Source organism: Eutrema salsugineum, unplaced genomic scaffold, assembly GCF_000478725.1.
Source record: "Eutrema salsugineum unplaced genomic scaffold, Eutsalg1_0 scaffold_17, whole genome shotgun sequence".
Classification (NCBI taxonomy): domain Eukaryota; kingdom Viridiplantae; phylum Streptophyta; class Magnoliopsida; order Brassicales; family Brassicaceae; genus Eutrema; species Eutrema salsugineum.
In genome coordinates this window covers 1,550,548-1,572,952 of record NW_006256852.1, presented here as the reverse complement: position 1 = coordinate 1,572,952, position 22,405 = coordinate 1,550,548, and the positions used below count along the sequence as shown (strand labels likewise).

General features: G+C 40.1%; 1 protein-coding gene across 1 annotated transcript; it reads left to right on the top strand.

The window, feature by feature from the left end:
* Window positions 1-16,544: 16,544 nt before the first annotated feature.
* LOC112087618 (meiosis-specific protein ASY2-like) lies at window positions 16,545-19,207 on the top strand. Its single transcript, XM_024157562.1, has 4 exons — window positions 16,545-17,433; window positions 17,507-17,641; window positions 17,710-18,398; window positions 18,479-19,207. Exons 1-4 carry the CDS (start codon window positions 16,545-16,547, stop codon window positions 19,205-19,207), a joined length of 2,442 nt encoding a protein of 813 aa, XP_024013330.1.
* The last annotated feature ends 3,198 nt before the right edge of the window (window positions 19,208-22,405 follow it).

The following is a 22,405-nucleotide window of genomic DNA, read 5'->3' as shown; positions in this document are numbered from 1 at the left end:
TTGGGAGTTCAAATAACTAAAGGGAGGATAATTATAATATCCTTCAAAAATTCGGAAATTATTTAAACAGCCTTCAAAAATTTTAATTACTAGAATAATCTACCGTACATATTTATCCTTTTAGTTTTTTTGAGAAAAAACGTAATTACAAAACTGCTATTACTATTTATAATTCATCTCAGTAAAAGTTTAATTTATTTACGGAAAAACCAAAGCTCTCAAATAAACAAGTCTACCAATATTTCACGGTAGATATATTATTTTTGGTATACTTATATTTATAACCAGAGATTTGTTTTTGGGTCAGTAGATTTATCTGAGATAACGATCGATTTGTTTTAACGTCGGTAGATTTGTTTGATGTTGGTAGACTTATTTTGATAGATTTGTTCTTATGTGTGGTAGAGATGTAAGTGATCAGTAGACTTAGTAAAATTCTGAGGGTAGATTTGATACGATTTGGTAGATTTGTTCTGTGGTGGTTGACTTTGGTTGACTTTTTGGTACATAGTATACCGGATTGGTAGATTTATCCTATTTGACGGTAGGTTTATTGTTGTCCGAGATAGACTTTTGTTTAATGATAATAGACTTATCGTTGGATGGTTTGAGTCTCAATAACGGTAGATTTATTTTTAATGGCGGTAGATTAATAATGTTTTGGTAGATTTAATAGTGTATCTTCGTATTGGTAGATTTATTGTTGAAATGATAGATTTGTTAGTAGACACGGTAGACTTAATTAATGATAAAATATGGTTCCTAGATTTTTATGTGTAGTAGACTTATTTGAAGAGATGAAAGATTTATTAACAATAGGCAGATTTGTACAAAACTTGGTAAATTTATTAATAATGATGGTAGATTTATATAACAATTTGAAAAACACAAAACTGGTAGATTTATCGTAAATTGTAGGGGTGGGCACTTCGATTTATGGTTTGGTTTCGTTTGGCTTTTTCGGTTTTTCGGTTTTAGAAAAATCCAAACCATATAAAAACTACATATATTTCGGTTTGGTATGGTTTGGTTTTTTACGGTTTTCAGTTTTCCGGTTTTATAAAAATTGAAACCATATAAAAACCATTTTTCAATTTGGTTCGGTTTGGTTTAGTTCGATTACGGTTTTTAGTGTATTTCAAAATGAATGGTAATAATATATTAAGCTAATAACTGTAAAAAAATTTCAAAAACTAAAAATTCAAATGTAAATCCAAATTATCAATAATGAAAATCAAGATTACAAAAACCTAAAAAATAAATAGAAGAAAATTCAGATTTTTATCAACTTCCTCTGTCCTTAGAAAAAAACATTATTAAACCAAAAAAAATATAAGTTATTTATTTACTAAATCTAAAAACTAAAGAACCCATTCGGTTTTACGGTTTTAAACTGAACCAAACCGAAACCAAAATTTCAATAAAAATGAAAACCGAATGGATTTTTAGGTTATCCATAACCAAACCAAATTTACTTATTTTGGTTTGGTTCGGTTTGGTTTTCTCAATCATGGTTTTTTTGGCCACCCCTAGTAAATTGGTAGATTTAATTATAAATAGGTAGATATATCTGATATTGGTAGATTTATCTGAAATTGATAGATTTTTTATTTATTAATGATGGTAGATTTGTTGAAACTACGGAATGTTGAATGACAATTTTGTCCTAAAAACTTTATATTTGCAAAAAAAACTAGGCCACCATCGTGAAGATGATCGTCACAGGACTAAGTATGACAAAAATTATTGTTTGGTGGTAGATTTCTTATAATGATGGTAGATTTAGTTTGATATATGAATTTTTTGAAGTACTAAATTGTCAATAACTAATGAAAAGTTGTACTATTACTTTAATCTACAATGAACCATTTAGGATATTTGGTTATTTGCTAGACAATGCTTGATTGTGTTAGAAATGACATATGGTTTTTTTTTATTTGTGCTTATTTGTTTTCTTTTTTTGGTATATAAAATGAATATGTATTTTATATTATTGGGTTGTATCATATGTTTTTAGTTTATATCTCATTCATTTTGATTATACATACTAAGCAATTATTAAATTATTATTTAAAGAAATTTACTACCATTTCAAATAAATCTATCAAATCCTAAATTAAATTTACCATTAAATAAACAAATCTACCACTATTCAAGCAAACAAATCTACAAATAATTTTTTTGATAAACAAATCCCCATTTCCGTGCCAGTAACTCGACTCCCTTCCATCATATTGTTTATCTTTTGATCCACCATTCATCGTCAATCACCTACTAGAGAAGAAGATAAATACACAAAATCCAAAATACATCTATCATCATTTCAAAAATAAATCTACCATTATATCAAAAATAAATCTATCATTATATCAAAAATAAATCTACTGTATACTAAACCTATACAAAAATAAATCTTCCATCATTTGACAACAAATCTACCACCACTAGGAAAATAAATCAACCATTAATGAAAATCTACGAATAACTCTACCATCATTGGCGGAATTTCGTCGAACAGTTGGTGGGCATATCTCTTGAATCATCATATCAACTAAAAACACGAGCAAATAAGCCAAAGATAGAATATCTTGTGTGGAAGGACGATGGAATACATCTGCTGGAAAGCAGCGGTAGAGTAGATATGGTGAATTTTGACGCCTTTCACCCGAAATTCAACCCTTGCAAAGAAAAATAATTTATTACCTTGAAAAGAAGAAAACAAAACGGAGAAGACGAACATATAAAGGAGAATATAAAGGAGAATGGAGATACCTTACCTACTTCTGGCCGTAATCTATGGCCTTAAAACTAGAACAGTTACACAATCTCGCCGGAGAAGAAGACGGCTTCAAAATCGGAACCACAATCGCCGCAGAGATTTGAGAGGTTTTTTTAAAGAGACACAATTAGGGTTTCTAATATTTTTGTTTATGTATTTCTAATTTTGTTTATTTCTTTTTTAATTTTTTGTTCATTATATTGATAAATGTAAAAAAAAAAAAGCAATCCTAAAATTTAAATATAATGGCATTTTTGTTATAAAAACGAAAACATGGATTTTAATATCTTTAATCATTTTGTTAAGGTTAGTTTAGTTTTTCAAATTTGGGGCAGAGTTATTCTAGTAAAGAGACAACTTTTGAAGATTGTTTTAGTAATTATTTCATAACTAAAAGTAAAATTAAACCTCAGAATGTATTACCAAAGGATCTCTTCAAATACATTACTCCTATCACAGTGAAGATACATTGTCTCTAGAGAAAGCACATTAAACACTAATCATCGGACAAGACAATGATTCCTTTCTTCACCATCAATTCTCCAATAAGTCTTCACGAATTGTGAGGTACTACTGTATGCAACATAGCTGAATATACTCAAAAGCCATCCGAACATCTAAGCTTAGATACATCATTCTAGGAAAAACTCACGATTTGCCAGTTGTGAAAATGTTTTTCTTGGCGACAAGTGCAGTTAGTTACGCATGCTCATAAGATCCTAATAACCACCCCCAAAGATTTGTGATTTGTAACTACAAATTTCTTTTTTGATTGATGAAAGAATTACAAATTGAGTTTTCTGCTTTGTTTGAAGGATATGTGTTAAAGATAAATGACTTAGAAGAACTGTTTGATGATATGCATTACGAAAGGTACCTATTTCAAACAACCATTCACACAATCTGGAGATAGAAATCATCAACGGAAGCATGTGGAACTGGCGTCTGTGTATTTTACATTTTTTTGTGCACTATGATGATGATGATATTTCAGTTAGCTATCAAGTTTAAGAAACATAAGTTCATGATCATGGAAGCTCTCACCAATGTGTTGTGGGTCATCGAGAAGCAAATAGTTCCTGCAAATTTTGACCACATACTTGATTAGTCAAAATATTGAAGTTAAAATAAAAAAAAACTTGGTTACAACGGCCATGTTAGCATCAAAACTATAGAGTCTGATTGAATAATTTCAAAACGTGTAATAAAAAAATCTTCACAATGCTCACAGTCAGTTTAATTGGTCATGGATTAGTCGAGTTGTTAAGATCCGTTGAGTATAAAAGGATCCCTTAGTATTCAATTACGCTTTACTTTTGATGGTGGTCGGTGATTATATAATGATATTGTTGAGATCATATTTTTTCCGCTTGTTATATTCTTTATGATATATAAAATCATGTTTTAACAAATTGGTGCTGTGAGCGATCTAGATCGAAAAATCGCGAGCTTCAACAAAGTAAAATTGCATTTATAAATATATAATAGAGTTTTTTATAATATTATTATATATGTGATAAAAAGTATTTCTCAACTGTTATATATTAAAACTCACATCATCAAATTTTTTTTTACGATAGTTTACTTTATAAAGTCCACCTTAAATAATTTTACCAATATTACTAGTCGATAAAAGTGCACAATTTTTGGTTTTTTCACCAAATTTGCCTGTAACAAACCAAAATACAGAGTTCCAAAAGATAACGCCACCAAAAAACAATTAAGGGAAAAAGAAAAGATAAATCATAAGTTTCGAAAAACAAAAAAGCATTGCATTTTGATTTAAAATCTCGTTGTTTAAGTATAGAGATCAGATTCTCCAAAAACTTGATCTTTTCAAGAATATACACAATTTCATTAGCCCGCAAAACCTTCATTTTCTCTTCATTCTTCTTTTTGGACTCCACTAGCGCCGACCTCCATCTTAGTTTACGGGTATCCTCATCAACACCGTAAAAGACCATTGATGGAAAGATAAATGATTTGTCAAACCAGTCACAGGTTTTTTGTGGCTCTAAATCCTCCCCATGAATCAAACCATCATTTTTATCATCTTGAACCTTCTTTTTACAATTATGGATAACAGAACACAAACATTCAGGCCCAAAGTTGTTTTGACAGTGCAAGACAATCCACAGATCATGAGGTTTCATAAAAGAAAGATCCTTATCAATATACTTTATTTTCTTGTGTCCTAATCTTTTCAATGGTTTGGGTCTGAGTAACATTAATCTCAATCAACTCCTTCGTGAATACGTAAAGTCCATCTTTGTCTTCAGAATAAGACTTACCTTGATCAACTTTGAAATCAATCACTCTTTGTAAGAAAGTGATTTCATCATTTTCAGTCCACAATCTTTCAAAATATGAAATTCTGGGAAACACTTGAAGTCCCTTCATTTGGACATTTTGTACCTAATTTCATCGCAGTCCTAGCTAGGAGAATCTGATTCGGAGACAGCAGTGACAGCAATGATGTTACGTTCCTGAATAGAGAAAGAAGATGCACAATTTTTGTTTATGTAAATCTTATATATAAAAGTTGCTCAACTCTTTCCAACTGAATGACACGCTAGCATTGGAGAGAACGTCACCTGTCACTTTGAAACTTTAATTAAAAAAAAAAAAATTTCTTAAAAAAATTTCAGAGAGAAACGTCGTTCTCCCCAACATCAATTGTGAAACGTTTTGACTTTTGACTTTGCAGTTTTGTTGCTTCCTCTTCATCTCCCTTCTATAAAGGTTTAATCGCACAGTTTTAGATGTGCAAGATTTAAATTCAATGTTTCATATCTTCCCAGGCATCTATTTTGTTTTCCCTTTTACATCTTTTACATCTCCAATAATATTTTTCTTATTTTTGTCTGTTAGTTTTTTTTGCCACAATCGTCATTGATGAAATGTGTTCGCGTTGCATGTCCAGGCATCCAGTTTTGGAATTATTTTGGAATCTAAAAAGAGAAGAAAACTTTCAGGTTGCTGATGAGGCAATCGAAAACTCTGAAGATCTGTGCTAATCGTTTCAGTAAAAAAATTTGATTCCTTACTCTATGTTGGTGTCAATTGTTTGTGGATGTGTATTTCTAACATACTCTTTACACTCATGTGATCTTTTTTTTTGGGATTTTCTCCAGTTAGAACGGGCAAGAATGTTTAAGAACACACTAGGAACGACAAGTTTTGTGTATGTTACGCTTGTAATTTTTCCGATGAGGAATTGAAGGATGGGCTTTTCTGTATCCGACTTGCATCAGTTGAGAGTGAATATGAATTTTTTTATTGTGTATTTTTGGCTCATTTGATTAGATTTTTTATAGTATAGCTGATAAGACTTGTTTTTTTGGGTGTGAATCTGATCATTGTGTACACATTATACGATTATAGTAGCTTGAACCGTATAAGTTATGATTAAATACTTTCTTCATTTTCATTTGCTTTCTGTTTTTCATCGTTTTGCTTAATTCTTATCAGGAGTCTAGAGCACATATATTGTCCATGTATGGCTTAGATCATTGGAGGATCTTGAACTTAGTGATATTGCCTTATGACAAAATGTTTTCGTTTTGGATATAATATTTTTGGCCAATTTATTTGATTTGATTTAAATTTCCATACAATTCAGTATACACCCTAATAATTTCAAAGTGTTAAAAGATTATCTTGGTTGTTGCTTGATGATAGCCTTTTTAAGATGGCATATAAGCTAGAGCGGTTTGTATTATTAGAAGGGTACATAGACAAATATAGTATTAGTCTTAAGTTTAGTACTGGTTACCTCAATGTAGCTTGGAACTAAGCGATTTGTAGTATTAAAATTTAAATTAAATACTTTGTTTGTGTTTGTAACATTTTTTTGTTGATCAAATGTCAAATTGATAGTAGAATTGCATAAATAATCAACTCTTGTTTTTTTTAACAGATTGCAAAGCATTTTATGTAGAAGTTAGAGGAAGTTGTTGTAAGGGTTGTAACACAGAGACAACTAAAAATACTTTCGAAATAGCAAAAACTTCTTATTGAAATACAATTAAGAATCACTTAGACAATCTCAGAGATCTGTTTAATCAGATTTACACGACCTTGCTACGCAACTCGTCACTGACCCATTCCTAATCTACCCAACCTAACACAACAACAGTTGCGTAACTAAGATACAATCGCTCACCAAGAACCCTAATTTCTCACTCAGTTTCTTGTGACAATTATCTCTCAATGTGCTCAGAACGGCTAACCCTTCTAAGCACTTAACCTTCGGAATATATACCACATCTCGCCTTGAGCCTGTGTATATCTCCTTTCCTTTCTTGTTATGATTCCCGATCCTCTTTTCTTGATACGAGAGATCTTCTCACGATCATCACTCCTGTTGTGCCATGTCAGCTTCTTCCCAGAATCCTACATATCACCAACAGATTCCAGTAGTTCCCGCGCTTCTATGTGTCACACACATTGCCTTCGTTGTTCATCCAGCTCTTACATTCTCCCCTTTTTTATCTGAATGTGACACTCCAAGCTTCCTGCACTATCAACAACACAGCAACCAAGGACAAACACACAAGATAGAGTTGTCTCCAATAAGACGATCAATATCATAAAATCGAGACATTCAACTGAAACTTCAACATATCGTTTTTGGTTCAAAAAGAAACAAAACACAAAACAAGGTTCCACAAACAAAAACAAAAGAAACTCCAAACATTTCAACACACTATGAAAAATTTAGTTTGCAGCCCAGCCATCACCATCTGACCCATCATCCTGCTCCCCCTAGTGTGCGATCCACCGTGATCAGCATTGTCTGCGTCCGCATCAGCATGTCCCAATGAAGAGACCATCTCAGCGTATTCTCCCTCTGCTTGAGTGCATATTCAGAGAAAAACACAGAAAACACAAGGAACAGTGTCAGAGAAAAACATAGAAAACACAGAACACAGAAAACACAGAACACATAGAACTTACCTTTGACACGCAGTTGGATGCGTTTGAGCCATGTGGCAAGTTGATCCAAGTCTGCTGCTAGAGAAGGAGCTGCTTGAGGTTCATCATCCCCAGAGCCTTTGCCGGCCTTTGGATCCAAGGTGATTTTGACAGGAAAACCTTCAAGAGGACGATCACCCATATGCCCCAGGACCACATGCTGAAAGTGAAGGAACTGAAAAATGAGGTTCGGAAACATCAGCTTGTGATTAACCATTTTAGGTGTCTTTGCCACAGCCAAAATTTGATCATACACCATCTTCCAGAAGTTAAAATTCTTGCCCTGAACGATGTAGGCGAGAAGGAAGATCCTTTCTTTGACCATCGTGATGTTGTTGGTGGTTGGCATCCAATTACAACAGCAGAGTTTGTAAATGACGCCATAGAGAGGGGTGAGATGGCGAGACCGGAAGCCTTCCCTGTGGTTCTTGCAGCCTCCAGAAACCAGACAAACTGCCTCATCAATGTTTATCTGTTCCCAATCCCCATAGAGAAGCGAATCATCAACCAAAAATATCTTGTTGATGATTTCGGGAGTGAACTCAAACATAAAGCCTTGGATATAGACGAGATTGGTACCATTGCAGTATTCCAAATCAGCAACGTTTGCGTAAAACTCATGTACCACAGTCGGGCGGTATGGTTCCACATCAATAATTGTATAGATCAGTCCAGCATCATCTAAGAGCTTTCGAGCTCCCACGAGCTTGGGATCATCCAAGGAAAAATATTTCTGATTGTGAAACAGGCGAGGAAGAAAGGACACAAACCTGTCCTGAGCAGCAATGAAGGCGAAATTATTGTGAGGTCGATGGCGAAGAATCGTGAGCTCAGGCTGCATCTGGTCACGATCGATCTGTTCACGCCGGTTTGCAGCATAGCGGAGCTCCAGATCCATGTAGGGAGGGTGACCGGGTCACGCGGGTCAACAACGTCATCGAGGTCCTTAAAAAAGTATTCATCCATCTCATCAGTGGAGGATAGCCCAAACGGGTTCGAGAAATCCTCCGGTGGGTGTGACCAACCTTCGAACAGGGGTCGAAATTCAGAAGCACCACTCGAGTCGTCACTATCCTCCTCCTCAGCATTCAGAATCTCGATGGGTTCCTTCCCGGAACGTTGAAGGGACTTTTGCTTAGCCATGACACGCAGGAGGGCGGAAGCGAGTGTTTCTTCGTCGGCAGGTGCACGGCGGCGAAAAGCTTTAATAGCTGAGGTGAGGAGCTTCGCGGTGGTTAAACGGGTGTTGCGAGGCATGATTAAGCTCGAAAAATTCAGTGAGGCTCAAGGTTGCACACAATTAGGTGATGTCGTGTCAACTGCGTGAGGGAACAAGTTTTACCCTTAACAAAACAAATGAAAGCCGCAAGTGCACAGCTAATCAGTTGTAGTATTTAGGGATCAAATCCACAGAGATTTGTGTGCCTGGTATTCTTCTAAGGTTTTTAACTTTATGTCTAGACTAGATTGGTTTTTTAAAGGTTGGTTGTTTGTCACGAGTTAAACTAAAACAAAAGAAAGCAAATAAATCTATCCTAAAAAACAAGTAGAAAAATCGAATGGGAAGCAGGTAAAGCAAGTAAATATCGAACTAAGGCAATTGAAATGCAGATCTAAATAAGCAAATAAAAATCGATTGGTTTGTAAACTATGGCTAAAAACGCTGAGTTTTTGGGAACTACTCTAGTTCCTCGTGACACGCAGCAACCCATAACTCATCTTCAAGATTCTGTTAAATAGTGATTGGTTTGACAAATGATATGAAACAAGGCAGCTTAACCATTGCCTTGAAATCAATTTTCCTGTTCCGTGTTGTCCTAGCATCATGGACATCTCCAATAACATCGCTGATTGAGTGATTTCGGTGAACTTGAACTTGGTGAGTTCCTGAATCATCTATCTCATCAGATTGTTCAAGGTCTTCGTGTTCATTCAAACCTTTAGATTCTGCAGGCGACACATCCTGATATGAGTTACTCATGTCACTCGACACAACTTCTTCTAGAGTACATGTACTCTGGTCATCAAACACAATATTGATACACTCTCCTACAGTCATGGTTCGATGATTGCACATGCGAAATGCACGACTATGTGTAGCATAACCAAGGAACGTGCCAGTATCACTCCGAGAGTCAAATTTTCCAAGATTGGCTTTCTCATTTAGGATGTATCAGACACATCCAAAAATGTGGAAATAACTCAGATTTGGAGTCTTCCCATTCCATATTTCATATGGTGTGGTCTTGGTTCCAGGTTGACATACACCCAATTGATAATGTACAAGCGGTATTAATAGCTTCAGCCCAAAACCTAGGAGAAACATTGTTCCCATGAAGCATGGCACGTGCCATCTCTTGCAAGGTTTTTTCTTCTGTTCAACCACACCATTCTGCTAAGGAGTGCACGGTGCAGAGTATTGCTGTCTTATCCCCTGACTTTGACAGAATCTTTCAGACACTTGAATTTGAAATTCACCATCGTGGTCACTGCGTATTTGGATGATATTTTCCTTCTCGGTCTTCGGTTGAAGAGCTAGAATTTTGAAACTCTCGCCTGCTTCAGACTTTTCTCTCAAGAAACTGACCCACGTGTACCTAGAGAAATCATCAACCACCACGAATATGTACTTCTTCCCGTTAATACTCTCAGTCTGAATCGGTCCCATCAAATCCATGTGCATCAGCTCCAGAATTTGAGAGGATCTTGTTTTATTCAGGGCCTTATATTGCACTTTAACTTGTTTTCCCTTTTGACAGGCAGCACAGACTGTCTCAGTAATTGTTTCGAGAGTTGGGATTCCCTGGACCACTTCTGCTTTGACTAGCTTACTCAGACCATTGACATTCATATGGCCAAAGCGCTTATGCTAAAGATTTAGTTGCGATTGTTTGGCTAACAAACACTGATTTGACACACTCCACATATAACAGTTATTTTTAGACCTGACACCAAACAACACTTTGTTCCCATTCTCATCCACTGCTTTGCAGTCTATCCGAGTGAAAATCACCTTCAGACCCTCATCATATAACTAACTGACGCTGATGATATTTGCTTTTAGACCATGGACATAGTACACATTCAAAAGTTGTGGTTGATCTTCACCTACAAGAGATCCGACACCGAGTATCTTCCCTTGTCGTCCATCTCCGAAAGTCACTTGTCCTCCTTTGACTTTGGTGAGATTATGAAAACAGCCTTAATTCCATGTTATGTGTCTCGAACATCCACTGTCGAATATCACGCTTCTGTAACTTCACTATCACAGATGTGTATGCAACGTTACTCAGATTCCATAATTTCCATATGGGCCAGATTACACACTACTTTCTCTTACAGCATCCAATCTTCACATGGTCAGCTGTGACTTCCTCATTATAGAGATTCCTCTTATCAATCTACACTTTTCCAAAGTGTTTGGGCTGCTCAGGATAGCAAAGTCTACTCCACCAGGCCCTTTTTATACGATTTTTAAACTTGAAACAGTTTCTCTTTTTATGGCAAACTTTGTTGCAGAAATAACATGCACATTTTTGTCTTGAGTTCCTGGCGGAAGGAGATACAATGTATTGGAAGACTTTGACATCTTTCGGTTTGATCACACTTGTCTTCTTAACCTCTCTCTCGAGGTGGTACAACATGTCCAAATGTTTTGACATCTCTTGGTTTGACGGCAGTCGTCTTCTTGATCTCTTCCTTTAGATTACTTCACCCATCATTTTCAGTTGACAGTTCACCGATATATATGCCTCCATAAATAAAACCAGACAGATGACCAGTAGATGATGTGAGTTTCTCAACCTGAAAGCCTCCAATTCTTTTTAGGTGGTTGACCTGAGGACATAATTTGGTCAAGATTTTCAGAGCCAGTGTTTAACATCCGAATATTCTTATGATTTTCAACCAGTTGACTCTGTAAGTTTCTGGCCTTTTCTTTCTCCAAGTGACACACTTCTCTCAGATTGTCCAACTTGTCCTCCATAGCCTTTCTCCTCTCTTGCTCGAGAGCTAGTTCACCCTGAAGATCTATCACCTAAGGATCCGAGCGTTTATCCAAATTTAGATCACTATCTGTCTTGTGATCCTTTGGTATTCCCTGTTCTATTTTCAGAATGTTAAGTTGAGCCTTCATCAGAGCCTTTTCTTTGTTTACCTGAAGATTCTCAGAGTTTAGTTTCACCCAACTGTCATAAAGTTTTCTGTATTCAGCCTTTGGATCAATGTGCTCTTCATCCGATTCTGACTCTGAGTCACCAGCTTGAGATTCGATCCTCACTTCATCACCAGCAGTGAAGGCTACAAAATTCAGCATAAGGTTTTCACTTTCTTCCTCTTCATCATCAGAGTCAGAATCATCAAAGACAATCAATGATTTATCCTTGGACTTGATGTTGTTTGGACACTCATTTCTGGTATGTCCAAACCCTTTGCACTCAATACATTTCAGCTATTTTCTCTTAGTCATGACAATCACTTCTGAAATGCTCGAACCCTTCACATTCATGGCATTGAAGGTCTCTCTTTCTGGAGTTTCCTGAGCGTTCACCTTCGGAGTGTGAGTTTTGGTGATTTTCTCTTTCACCATCTGATCTCTGTACCTTGGTGAATCTGTTTTGACATTTTTCAACTCTTTTCAGCATCTTGTTAAAATTCTTAGCCAGAAGACTTAGATTTTCTTCAACTTGGTTCATTCGATCAACTTCACCAGTAGCTGCAAATACGATACCCTTCTGAGTTACATTTTAATAATCTGTGGCTTCCATTTCCTCTGTCTTTAGAATCCCAACTAGCTTGTCAAACTTCAGATTATCTGTATCCATAGAATATTTCACTACCGTTTTGTGTGTCGCAAACTTCGGAGGTAAACACCTGAGAAGTTTCTTAACAAGCTTTTTATCCTTGTATTTTTTGCCAAGGACTGCCGCTTCACTTGCAATGGTGCATAGTTTTGTAGTGAAGCTTGCAACAGATTCATCTGATGACATCTTGAGATTCTCGAATTCAGACGCGAGGTGATCTATGAAAGTCCTTTTTACACCAATGTCTCATTCGAAGTGGTTCACCAATGTATCCCATGCTTCTTTAGCTAATTCACAGCCTTGGATTATTCCAAACTCGTCCAGATTAACTGCTGCAAAGATCGCTGATATGGCCTTTGAATTGTATTTAGACAAATTATTGTCCACCTCAGTCTAAGTGTTCTTGGGCTCTAGAGTCTGTATTTTATTCCCATCTTTATCTTCAGAGACCACAGTTGAATATGTCCATCCCTGCTCTACTGCCGTCCAAGCATCTTCATCGATTCCTCTGATGATATGTCGCATTCGAGCTTTCCAATGACCAAAATTGTCGGCTTGCAGCAACATAGGTTTCTGCACAGCAACAAGTTCTTTAGCAGTCTCCATGCTAACCACAGGATCTCAACCTGATGAAGAATCTGCTCTTCTCGTTAGGTGACCTGCTCTGATACCAAATGTAAGGGTTGTAACACAGAGACAACTAAAAATACTTTCGAAATAGCAAAAATTTCTTATTGCAATACGATTAAGAATCACTTAGACAATCTTAGGGATCTGTCTAATCAGATTTCCACGACCTTGCTACGCAACTCGTCACTGACCAATTTCTAATCTACCCAACCTAACACAACAACAGTTGTGTAACTAAGATACAATCGCTCACCAAGAACCTTAATTTTTCACTCAGTTTCTTGTGACAATTATCTCTTAATGTGCTCAGAACGGCCAATTCTTCTAAGCACTCAACCTTCAGAATATATACACTACAAGAAATCAATCGTTTTCCAATGGTCCATTACGACGGTTTTAAAATCGTCGCAAAATTACAACGATTTTACGACGATGTTACGTCTAATTTAAAAACCGTCGTAACACTGCCGTATAATAAAATCGTCGTAAACTCGACGTACAATTTACGATGAATTATGACGAATATACATCGATAACGAGAGATTTGCTAGTAAATGTAAAATCGTCGTAAATTCGATGCAAAATTACGACGAATATACAACAACTGCATTTCGATGTACATATTACGACGATTTTACGTCGAAAAAGAAGTTAGGTGAAAAACATTTAAAACATGTTTACCTAACAATTGTAGATGAAAGATTTTATCGCATAATCGTCGTAAACTCGTCGTAATATTATTGTTGAATGTAAAACCGTCGTAAAAAGTCGTCGTAAAAGCGTTGTAAAGCCCGAAATTTTCCTATAAATAGATCTTCATTCATTTTTTCAATCACAACACATCATCATTCAAACATAAGAGCATTTTCATCTTGGAGACCCATTGTAGGTCTCTTAAATTTTAGTATAGTGTTGTAAATCCTTATATATTGGGTTGTCCATTGCTGGACAACCCAATATAAAATATTTAAAGGATAATTTACTCCATTCACGTGGCTAGACGTGACACAAGAGACCAGCTCCTTTATTGTCTAATCAATAAAAAGAGATAGTATTTTGAGTTTATTTTCAAGATGTCTATATACGAGCTAAGAAGTTGGATGTATATGCGTAAAGATTCAGATGGGGCGTTGACAGAAGAGTTCAAGAACGGGTTAGAAATATTTATGTTTCAGGCTACAAATATGGAGAGAACGAAAGATAGTGGGAAGATGTTTTGTCCTTGTTTGAAATGCAAGAATACGAGGTATACACTAACCAAAACCGTGTGGACGCATTAATTAAATAGAGGGTTTATGCCGCAATATTTTGTTTGGTATCTACATGGAGAAGGATATGGCAGTAATACTCATGGGAATGCTGGTAGTAGTAGTAATTATCAAAGTCATGTTGATTTTGATGAATCGAATTATGGTCATCAGCTTAATCAGTATCAATATGATCAAAGTGTAGATCATGATAGGATGCACAAAATTGTGACTGATGCATTTCATGAAACGCATACTGGTAATGCTGTTGAGGAACCTAATGTAGATGCCAAACGATTTTATGATTTGTTAGACAATGCTAATCAGCCAATCTACGAAGGATGTAGAGAAGGCTTGTCTAAATTATCGTTGGCAGCTAGGATGATGTCAATTAAAACAGATCATAACCTGGCTGAGGTTTGCATGGATGATTGGGCTGATCTTCTGAAAGAGTATCTACCGGAGGATAACTTGGCAGCGGGAACATACTATGAAATACAGAAGTTGTTTTTTAGTCTTGGGCTACCTTCTGAGATGATAGATGTATGTGTTGACAACTGTATGATTTTTTGGAAAGATGGTAATCAGCTGGAGAAATGTCGATTTTGCCAAAAACCAAGATACAGGCCGCAAACTGGTGGGCGTAAAAGGATACCGTACCAACGTATATGGTATCTCCCTATACTGATAGGTTAAAACGGCTTTATCAATCTGAAAGGATAGCTGCATCAATGAGATGGCATGCGGAACATACACAAGTAGATGGAGAAGTTGTTCATCCATCAGATGCAAAGGCATGGAAACACTTCAATATGGTATACCCAGATTTTGCTAAGTTCAAACGGAATGTCTATCTTGGTCTGTGCACTGATGGTTTTAGTCCATTTGGTATGTCTGGTAGACAATATTCATTATGGCTAGTAATCCTAACTCCTTATAACCTTCCTCCAGATTTGTGCATGCAAAGGGAATTTCTTTTCCTAAGTATTTTGGTTCCAGGTCCAAATCATCCGAAGCGAGCTCTCGATGTATTTCTGCAGCCACTCATACATGAGTTGAATCAGTTATGGTATACTGGCGTTTGTTGTATTATTTTCGCACGCGAGGTCACTTTGGTAAATATTTCTAGGTGGAGCTCGGAGATTCTTGTTTGAATAGAGGTGAGATCGATATGAAGTCTTCGAGGTGGTATTACAAGGTCAGGTAAGCGAGGTAAGAGTTAAAGATTTAAGTCTTGAGTGTTCTTGTTTATATTTCGGATTACGGATCCCGTAATAAATGAAGTTACAGGGCTATTTATAGTGCTTAAATTAGGTTACATCTCGGTCAGAGTAGCTTGGGCGGCCGGGCATATAGACCTGACCGACCGTCTATCGGAGCGTCGTGCTGGCGAGCTGTTTCATCCTTGTCGACGTGGCGAGCTGTCCCAACCATATCGACGTGGCGAGCTGCTCCTTAGACTTTGTTGGGTTATCTACCCGAACGACCTCGTTTTGCTCTTCGCGAATGGGCTTGTTGATCTTTGACCTTAACGGGCTTTTTGTGGAATTACGAAAAAGGGGGCTGTGCTCAGCCCACATACAACAATTGTCCCCCCCCCCAGTCCGTTGATGGAGATGTTACTTCGATATTCAACGTGTTGAGCTGGAGAACTTTCATTTCCTTGTACCTCGACGTCGATGTTAGGTCTTCAGAATCGAGACGGTACTTGGATTTGCAAAGAGCAACGGTCGTCTTGATTAGCGAAAGGTCGCAAAAGGAAACGGTTGTCTTGGGTTACGAAGAGTTGCGAGTGGAAGCGCGTGGAATCCGTCATTAAATTAAGTACTGGGAAGCGTCCGGGTCTCGATTACTTTTCTCGGTAACCGCCTTTTTCTTTCCTTATATATGATGATCTCCTCCTCTTCTTCTCACTTTCTTCCGGGTCTCGATTACTTTTCTCGGTAACCGCCTTTTTCTTTCCTTATATATGATGATCTCCTCCTCTTCTTCTCACTTTCTTCCGCTTACAAGAGGTAATCTTGCTCTCCCTTCTCTCTAGAATTCCTTTCTCTCTCTAGAATTCGTCCGTTCGCTGTTTTATTTCCATCATTATCCGACATCGAAATAATGTCTTCGGGGGGTCAGCGCATCGAGTCTAGTTTAGAATCTGGCTCTAGATCCGAACAGGAAAACTCTGGGAGCTCTAGCTCCTCTCCCGAGGTATCTTCGAGATCCGACACCCAATCGGATCGAGGAGAATCTCCGCTGGTTGAATTAGCAGATCGGGCTCGTTCTAATGGAGCATCTCCGCGAGGTGACGCTACGACGGAACTTCAAATAGTTCCTTTCGAGGTGGACCGACGTGATGGGGAGGCTTCTGAGCACGTCGAAGATGAGGTCGACGAAGGGGGTGAGGAAGAAGATGGGCAAGGTGAGGAAAAAGATCAAAGTGGGGAAGTCAGACCTCGACGTAAAGGTTCCAAGCGTAAGGGGGCCATCGGGAATCGACTAGCTCACATTCCATCGCAGATGACGGCTCAACGCCTCAAAGAATTTCGGCTGCGGTACGGTTTTCGCGGTGAGTTGATGGCACCGGGACCTGAAGATCGACCATGGCATGCACCGGTGGGTTGGGTCACGCTCTACGAAGCGTGGTTCAGCCTTTGTCATCTCTGGATGCCTCTGCCGAGGTTGTTGACGGATTACGTCCATCGTCGAGGCATCGCGTTCTCACAAATCCTTCCGGCTGGAATTCGGTTCATGGTTGCGGCCCTATTATTTAGGAGCGAGGTCGGGGTCGATGTGGACTGGCGTTTCTTCGAGGAGATGACTACGGTTCAGAAAAACAACTCGATCCCGGGCACCTATACGATAAAGGCTAGGAAAGACTGTTCCTTGGTTTATCCCGTCAACAGGACGCCAAGCTGGGAGGCGTCTTTCTTTTTCGCTAAAGTGGATGAGGCACTGGTCGTCGATACGACCAGAAATTTTAGGAATGAGTGGAGTCATAGCATCGGTAGATCGCTAATTTGGTCGTATTTCGAGTTTTCCCTTTCTTTAGCTGATGTTTCCTTATTTTTCTTTGGCAGATCGAAACGTCCAACTCGAGGCTTTCCCGGAGAATTTCCACGTGAATATTCAGAAGATTAGGGCTGTTGGGATACAGCACTGGCCCCATATCCATCGCCGAAGAGTCGAGGCTGCCATTTCTCGTATTACAAACGGTAAAGTTCGACCTCGTCGATATTCCAAGTTGAGTTTTTATGTCGTCTAACACTTCTTTTAATTCCAGCTAGTTGGAGAAGAGAAAATTCTCTAAGGGAGAGAGCGATTGCGATGGCTCCAGTTCAAGTCAACGCGCCCAGTCTTGCTGCGAGGCTCAGGGCCAGTCGCAGCAGCGGGGGAAATAGAAGTCGGGAATCTCCCGCTCAACCGGGTCGTTTGACCCAAGTTACTGCACCTCGAGTTAGTGAGGTCGAGGCTCGTCGAGATAGCGGTCCTGCTGAATGTCGCGCTCAATCGGCAGAGCCTGAGGTGGGGGCTCAAGAGGAAGGTCAGCTCGTCGCCGAGGGGCCTGATGAAGCTGCGAGGCGTGCCAGAAAGGAGGCGAAGAAGCAGAAGAGAAGAGAGAAGAAGAAGAAGGATGAGGTCGAGACCGCCCAGCTCGCCGAGGAGGTGAATCAACCCGATGTCGCTGAGTCGGCGGCGAAGGATGAATCGAGGAAGAGACCCTCTGGCGAGGTGGTTGTAGACGGTGATCCCGAGGAACCGGGAAAAAGGTCGAAGGTTGGCCCCACCGGCGACGGTAAGGCTCCGGAGGTCGATTGGAGCTTCAAATTTGATTATCCTGAATCCGGGGTGCCTCTTGTCAATAATGCTGACAAATGTGCCGAGCTCTTCGGACTGATAAAGGGGTCTACCTCCGAGGTTCCCGCTGCTGATGACGCGGTCTTTAAGGACATGGCGGGCTATGCCTTCAAGGTATGTTGTGAATTTTGTTTCATATTTCCGACTTAAGTTTTACCTCTGCTTCGATCTCGATCTAACTTACGTTTTATCAGTTCATCGCGAGCTGTAACCGCGCGCGTGGTCGATATCATCGAACACTTCGAGCTGCTGCTACGAAGCTTCGTAATGCTCAGTCCGCTGGGAAGAGGGCTGTGGAAGAGCGCGACGCTGCGTTTGCTCGACGAAAGTTAGCTGAAGAGAAGTGGCAGGTCGAAAAAAGACGCTCCGAGCAATTGGAAGAAGGTGTGAAGACGCTGACTGACAAGATCGAAGAGCTGAAAGTGGAAAATCAGGATCTGATCAGCAACCTGCAAACGGTCAACGAAGCGAAGCTCCAGGCTGAGAAAGTGGTTGCGTCCGAAGTGGCTCGCGTCAAGCGTCATGCCGAGGAGAAGATAGAATCCGAGACTACTCGGATTTGGGTAGATGCGGAGAACAAGTTCTCGGGTCGCATAGATCGATTGAGGACCTTTATCGCTGAACAGGAGGCCATCGTGAAGGTGAAGTTAGAACTTGTTCAGGCTCGAGGTACTCTTGAGTGCCTTGATCTCTTGAAGGACAAAGAGATGACCGAAGTCGAGTTGCGGGCCGATCTCGAGGCGACCATGCGCGATTGCGAGCTGAAACTTGAAGGACTTCGGTTATCTGATCTTCAGGAAGGCGACATGCCCCCGCAATACCCCGAGACTCCGGACGGTGGTTCCACTCATGACGAGGCTGAGGATCAGGAGCATCATGAGGATGAAGAGGACCGCGAGGGTGGCAATCAGCCTGACGAGTAGATCTCACCTATCTTTCTTTCATGCGTTATTACCTTTTTTCCTTTTACTTATTATTTTGTTATGTTGCCTCGTTTGTAAAGACTCGACTTAATCTCATCAATGAATATTCTTTTCCAAAGTATCAGCTCGCAATAAAAGATAATAAACCCGAGGTAGATTTAAATAAAGCGAAACGATTAATACGAGGTAAAGACTTGTTTCGAAAATTAGACCGATGTGAATAGGAAATCTTTTTAATAAGATAATTAATACGAGATAAAATTAAGGGAACAACGAATGCGAGGTGCGAGGTATGACTCGGCTTAAAAGACAATAGGTGCGAGGTATGACTCGGCTTACCCTGTTTTATTTCGCTAATCGTGTCCGAATAGTGAGAATGATCTCGACGTAGTTATTCGGGTGATTTAGGAAAGGACGCGGGACTGGTCCCGGCTTATTCTCTTATAATCGTAAGGTTTTTGTTCCTTAGGATTTGTTAAGAGTTTGCATTGTAAGGAAATGCGTATTAAAAGATCGAACATCTAGCTAGGATGTCGATGTAAAAGATGTCAAAGTGAAAGATGTCGACGTGAAAGTTTGTATTAATAAAATTTTATTAATAGCTGTACCTCGTTAGAGGTTGCCTACGTACCCAACAAACTGGGATCAAGCCGATCGTAGTTCACATTCGAGATATAGCTCGACCGAGTATAGCTTGGTGAGCGTCCTTTTTTTTTTTTTTTTTTGATTTAATAGAAGTACCGTTTAATGTTCATCGAGTTCCAAGATCGAGGAAGCATTTCACCGTCCATCGTCATCAGCTCGTAGACGCCAGGTTTCACGACGTTGGTGACTTGGTAGGGGCCTTCCCACTTCGCGCCTAGTTTTCCGGCACGGTATTCTTCGGTGTTTTCGAACACTTTTCGAAGGACGAGGTCGCCGGCTTCGAAGTGCCTTCCTTTCACGCGTTTGTTGTAGTATCGTGAGATTTGCTGCTGATAATTTTGCATACGTAACAGGGCGTGATCCCGCTCCTCTTCGAGCATATCGAGGCTATCCTTCATCATTCTTCCGTTCTTTTTTGTGTCTTGTGTCAACATCGCTCTACGTATGGTTGGTAAACCGACCTCGGCCGGAGCCAAAGCTTCCATGCCATGTGACAATGAGAAAGGAGTTTTATTCGTCGATCTTCGCGGTGTAGTTCGATGTGACCATAAAACTCCGTCTAACTCATCTGCCCATAAGCCTTTCTTATCCTCGAGTCGCTTTTTGATGCCATCGAGGATAGTCTTGTTGGTCGCCTCGGCTTGTCCGTTCCCTTGCGGGTATCGCGGTGTAGATTTGCTAAGTCGTATCTTCCACTTGGCACAAAAGTCTTCGAATACATCGGAGATGAACTGGGGACCATTATCGGTGACGATCTCGTAGGGCAGTCCGTGACGGCATATGATGTTTTTCCAGACGAAGTTCTTCACGTCGGTTGCTTTGATTTTGGCATAGGACTCGGCCTCGACCCATTTCGTAAAATAATCGGTGACGATAAGTATGAATCGTTTCTGTCGGGATCGAGGTAAGGGACCCACGATGTCCATTGCCCATCTCATGAAGGGGTAAGGTGGTGAGGATGCAGCTAGGAGTTCGGCTGGTGCGTGGATCGTGGGTGCATGTCGTTGGCATTGCTCGCAGCGAGCTACGAACCGATCGCAATCGGTAAGCATTGTCGGCCAAAAATGACCGTGGTTTTTGATTTTTAGGGCGAGAGCTCGACCGTTGGAGTGATTTCCACATGCTCCTTCGTGCGTTTCTCGCATGACATCAAGCGTCGCTTCACCGTGAAGACAATTGAGTAGAGCGCCTGTCGAGCTCCAACGATAAAGATTGCCATGTGATTGAATGTATTTAGCACTACGAACTTTTAAACGCCTCGCTGCCCATCGATCGTCTGGGACTTGGCCATCCGTAATGTAGAGCAGTATTTCAATCCTCCAGTCTTCGGTTGTTGGTTCTTGCTCGGCGGGCTCATCTATGACCTCGGGGGGAGGTAATTCGATGGCGTCTAATCTGTTGGCTTCGAGCTCCTGAACCGCGCATACTCCTCCAGGTAAGACGATGCTGGGGGAATCGATGCTCTCGACCGGGATTACACGCCGTTGATGTGGTTCGGACGTCGATGCGAGGGCGGCTAGTGCATCTGCCGAAGTGTTATCGCTGCGCGGAATTCTAGTGAGTGAGAAAAATTCAAAGCGATTGGCGAGGCTCTTAACGGCTTTAAGATACAGGTCCATCCGGTCGTTTCTTGTGTCGTAGTCGCCGCTGTATTGGCTGGCAACGAGTTGGGAATCGCAGAAAGCTTCGATCTTTTTGACCCCGATTCCTTGCGCCAGGCGTAGTCCTGCGAGTAAGGCCTCGTACTCTGCTTCGTTATTGGAGGCTGGAAATTCGAGCCGGAATGATTGCTCCAATATCTCCTTCGTCGGAGATTCTAGGCGGATGCCTAAACCTGCGCCTCGAGTTGAGGAAGATCCGTCGACGTACAAGGACCACTTCTCATCAGGTAGATCGGTCTGGATTAGCTCTAGAGGAAGCTCGACCAAAAAATCCGCGAGAACCTGCGATTTGGCGCTTGTTTTATTGCGATACTCGATATCGTATTCCGTTAGCTCGACAGCCCATTTTGCCATGCGGCCTGATTGGCTCGGGCTGTGCAATATCGTTCGAAGCGGTTGATTGGTCAAGACAACGACTGAATGGGATTGAAAGTAGGGTCGTAGCTTTCTGGCGGACATAATGACCGCGAGTGCGAGCTTCTCCCAAGTTGGATACCGTTTTTCGGCGTCGTCGAGAGTCTTACTAACGTAGAAAATCGGTTTCTGCTCGCCTCGATCTTCTTTGACCAAGACGCCGCTAACCGCTGAGCTCGACACCGCGATGTAGAGGTAGAGGGTTTCGCCTGTTTCCGGTTTTGCCAAAATTGGAGGGCTGGCGAGGTATTCCTTGAGTTGTTGAAAAGCTTCTTCGCATTTGCTGTCCCATTCAAAACGCTTGTTGCCTCGGAGGAGCTGGTAGAAGGGCAAACATTTATCCGTTGATCGAGAGATGAAACGGTTAAGTGCCGCGATCCGGCCGGTGAGACGTTGGACTTCGCGAGTGTTGCAAGGCGATGGAAGACTGATCAGGGCATCGATCTGCTTCGGATTTGCCTCGATTCCTCGTTTAGTG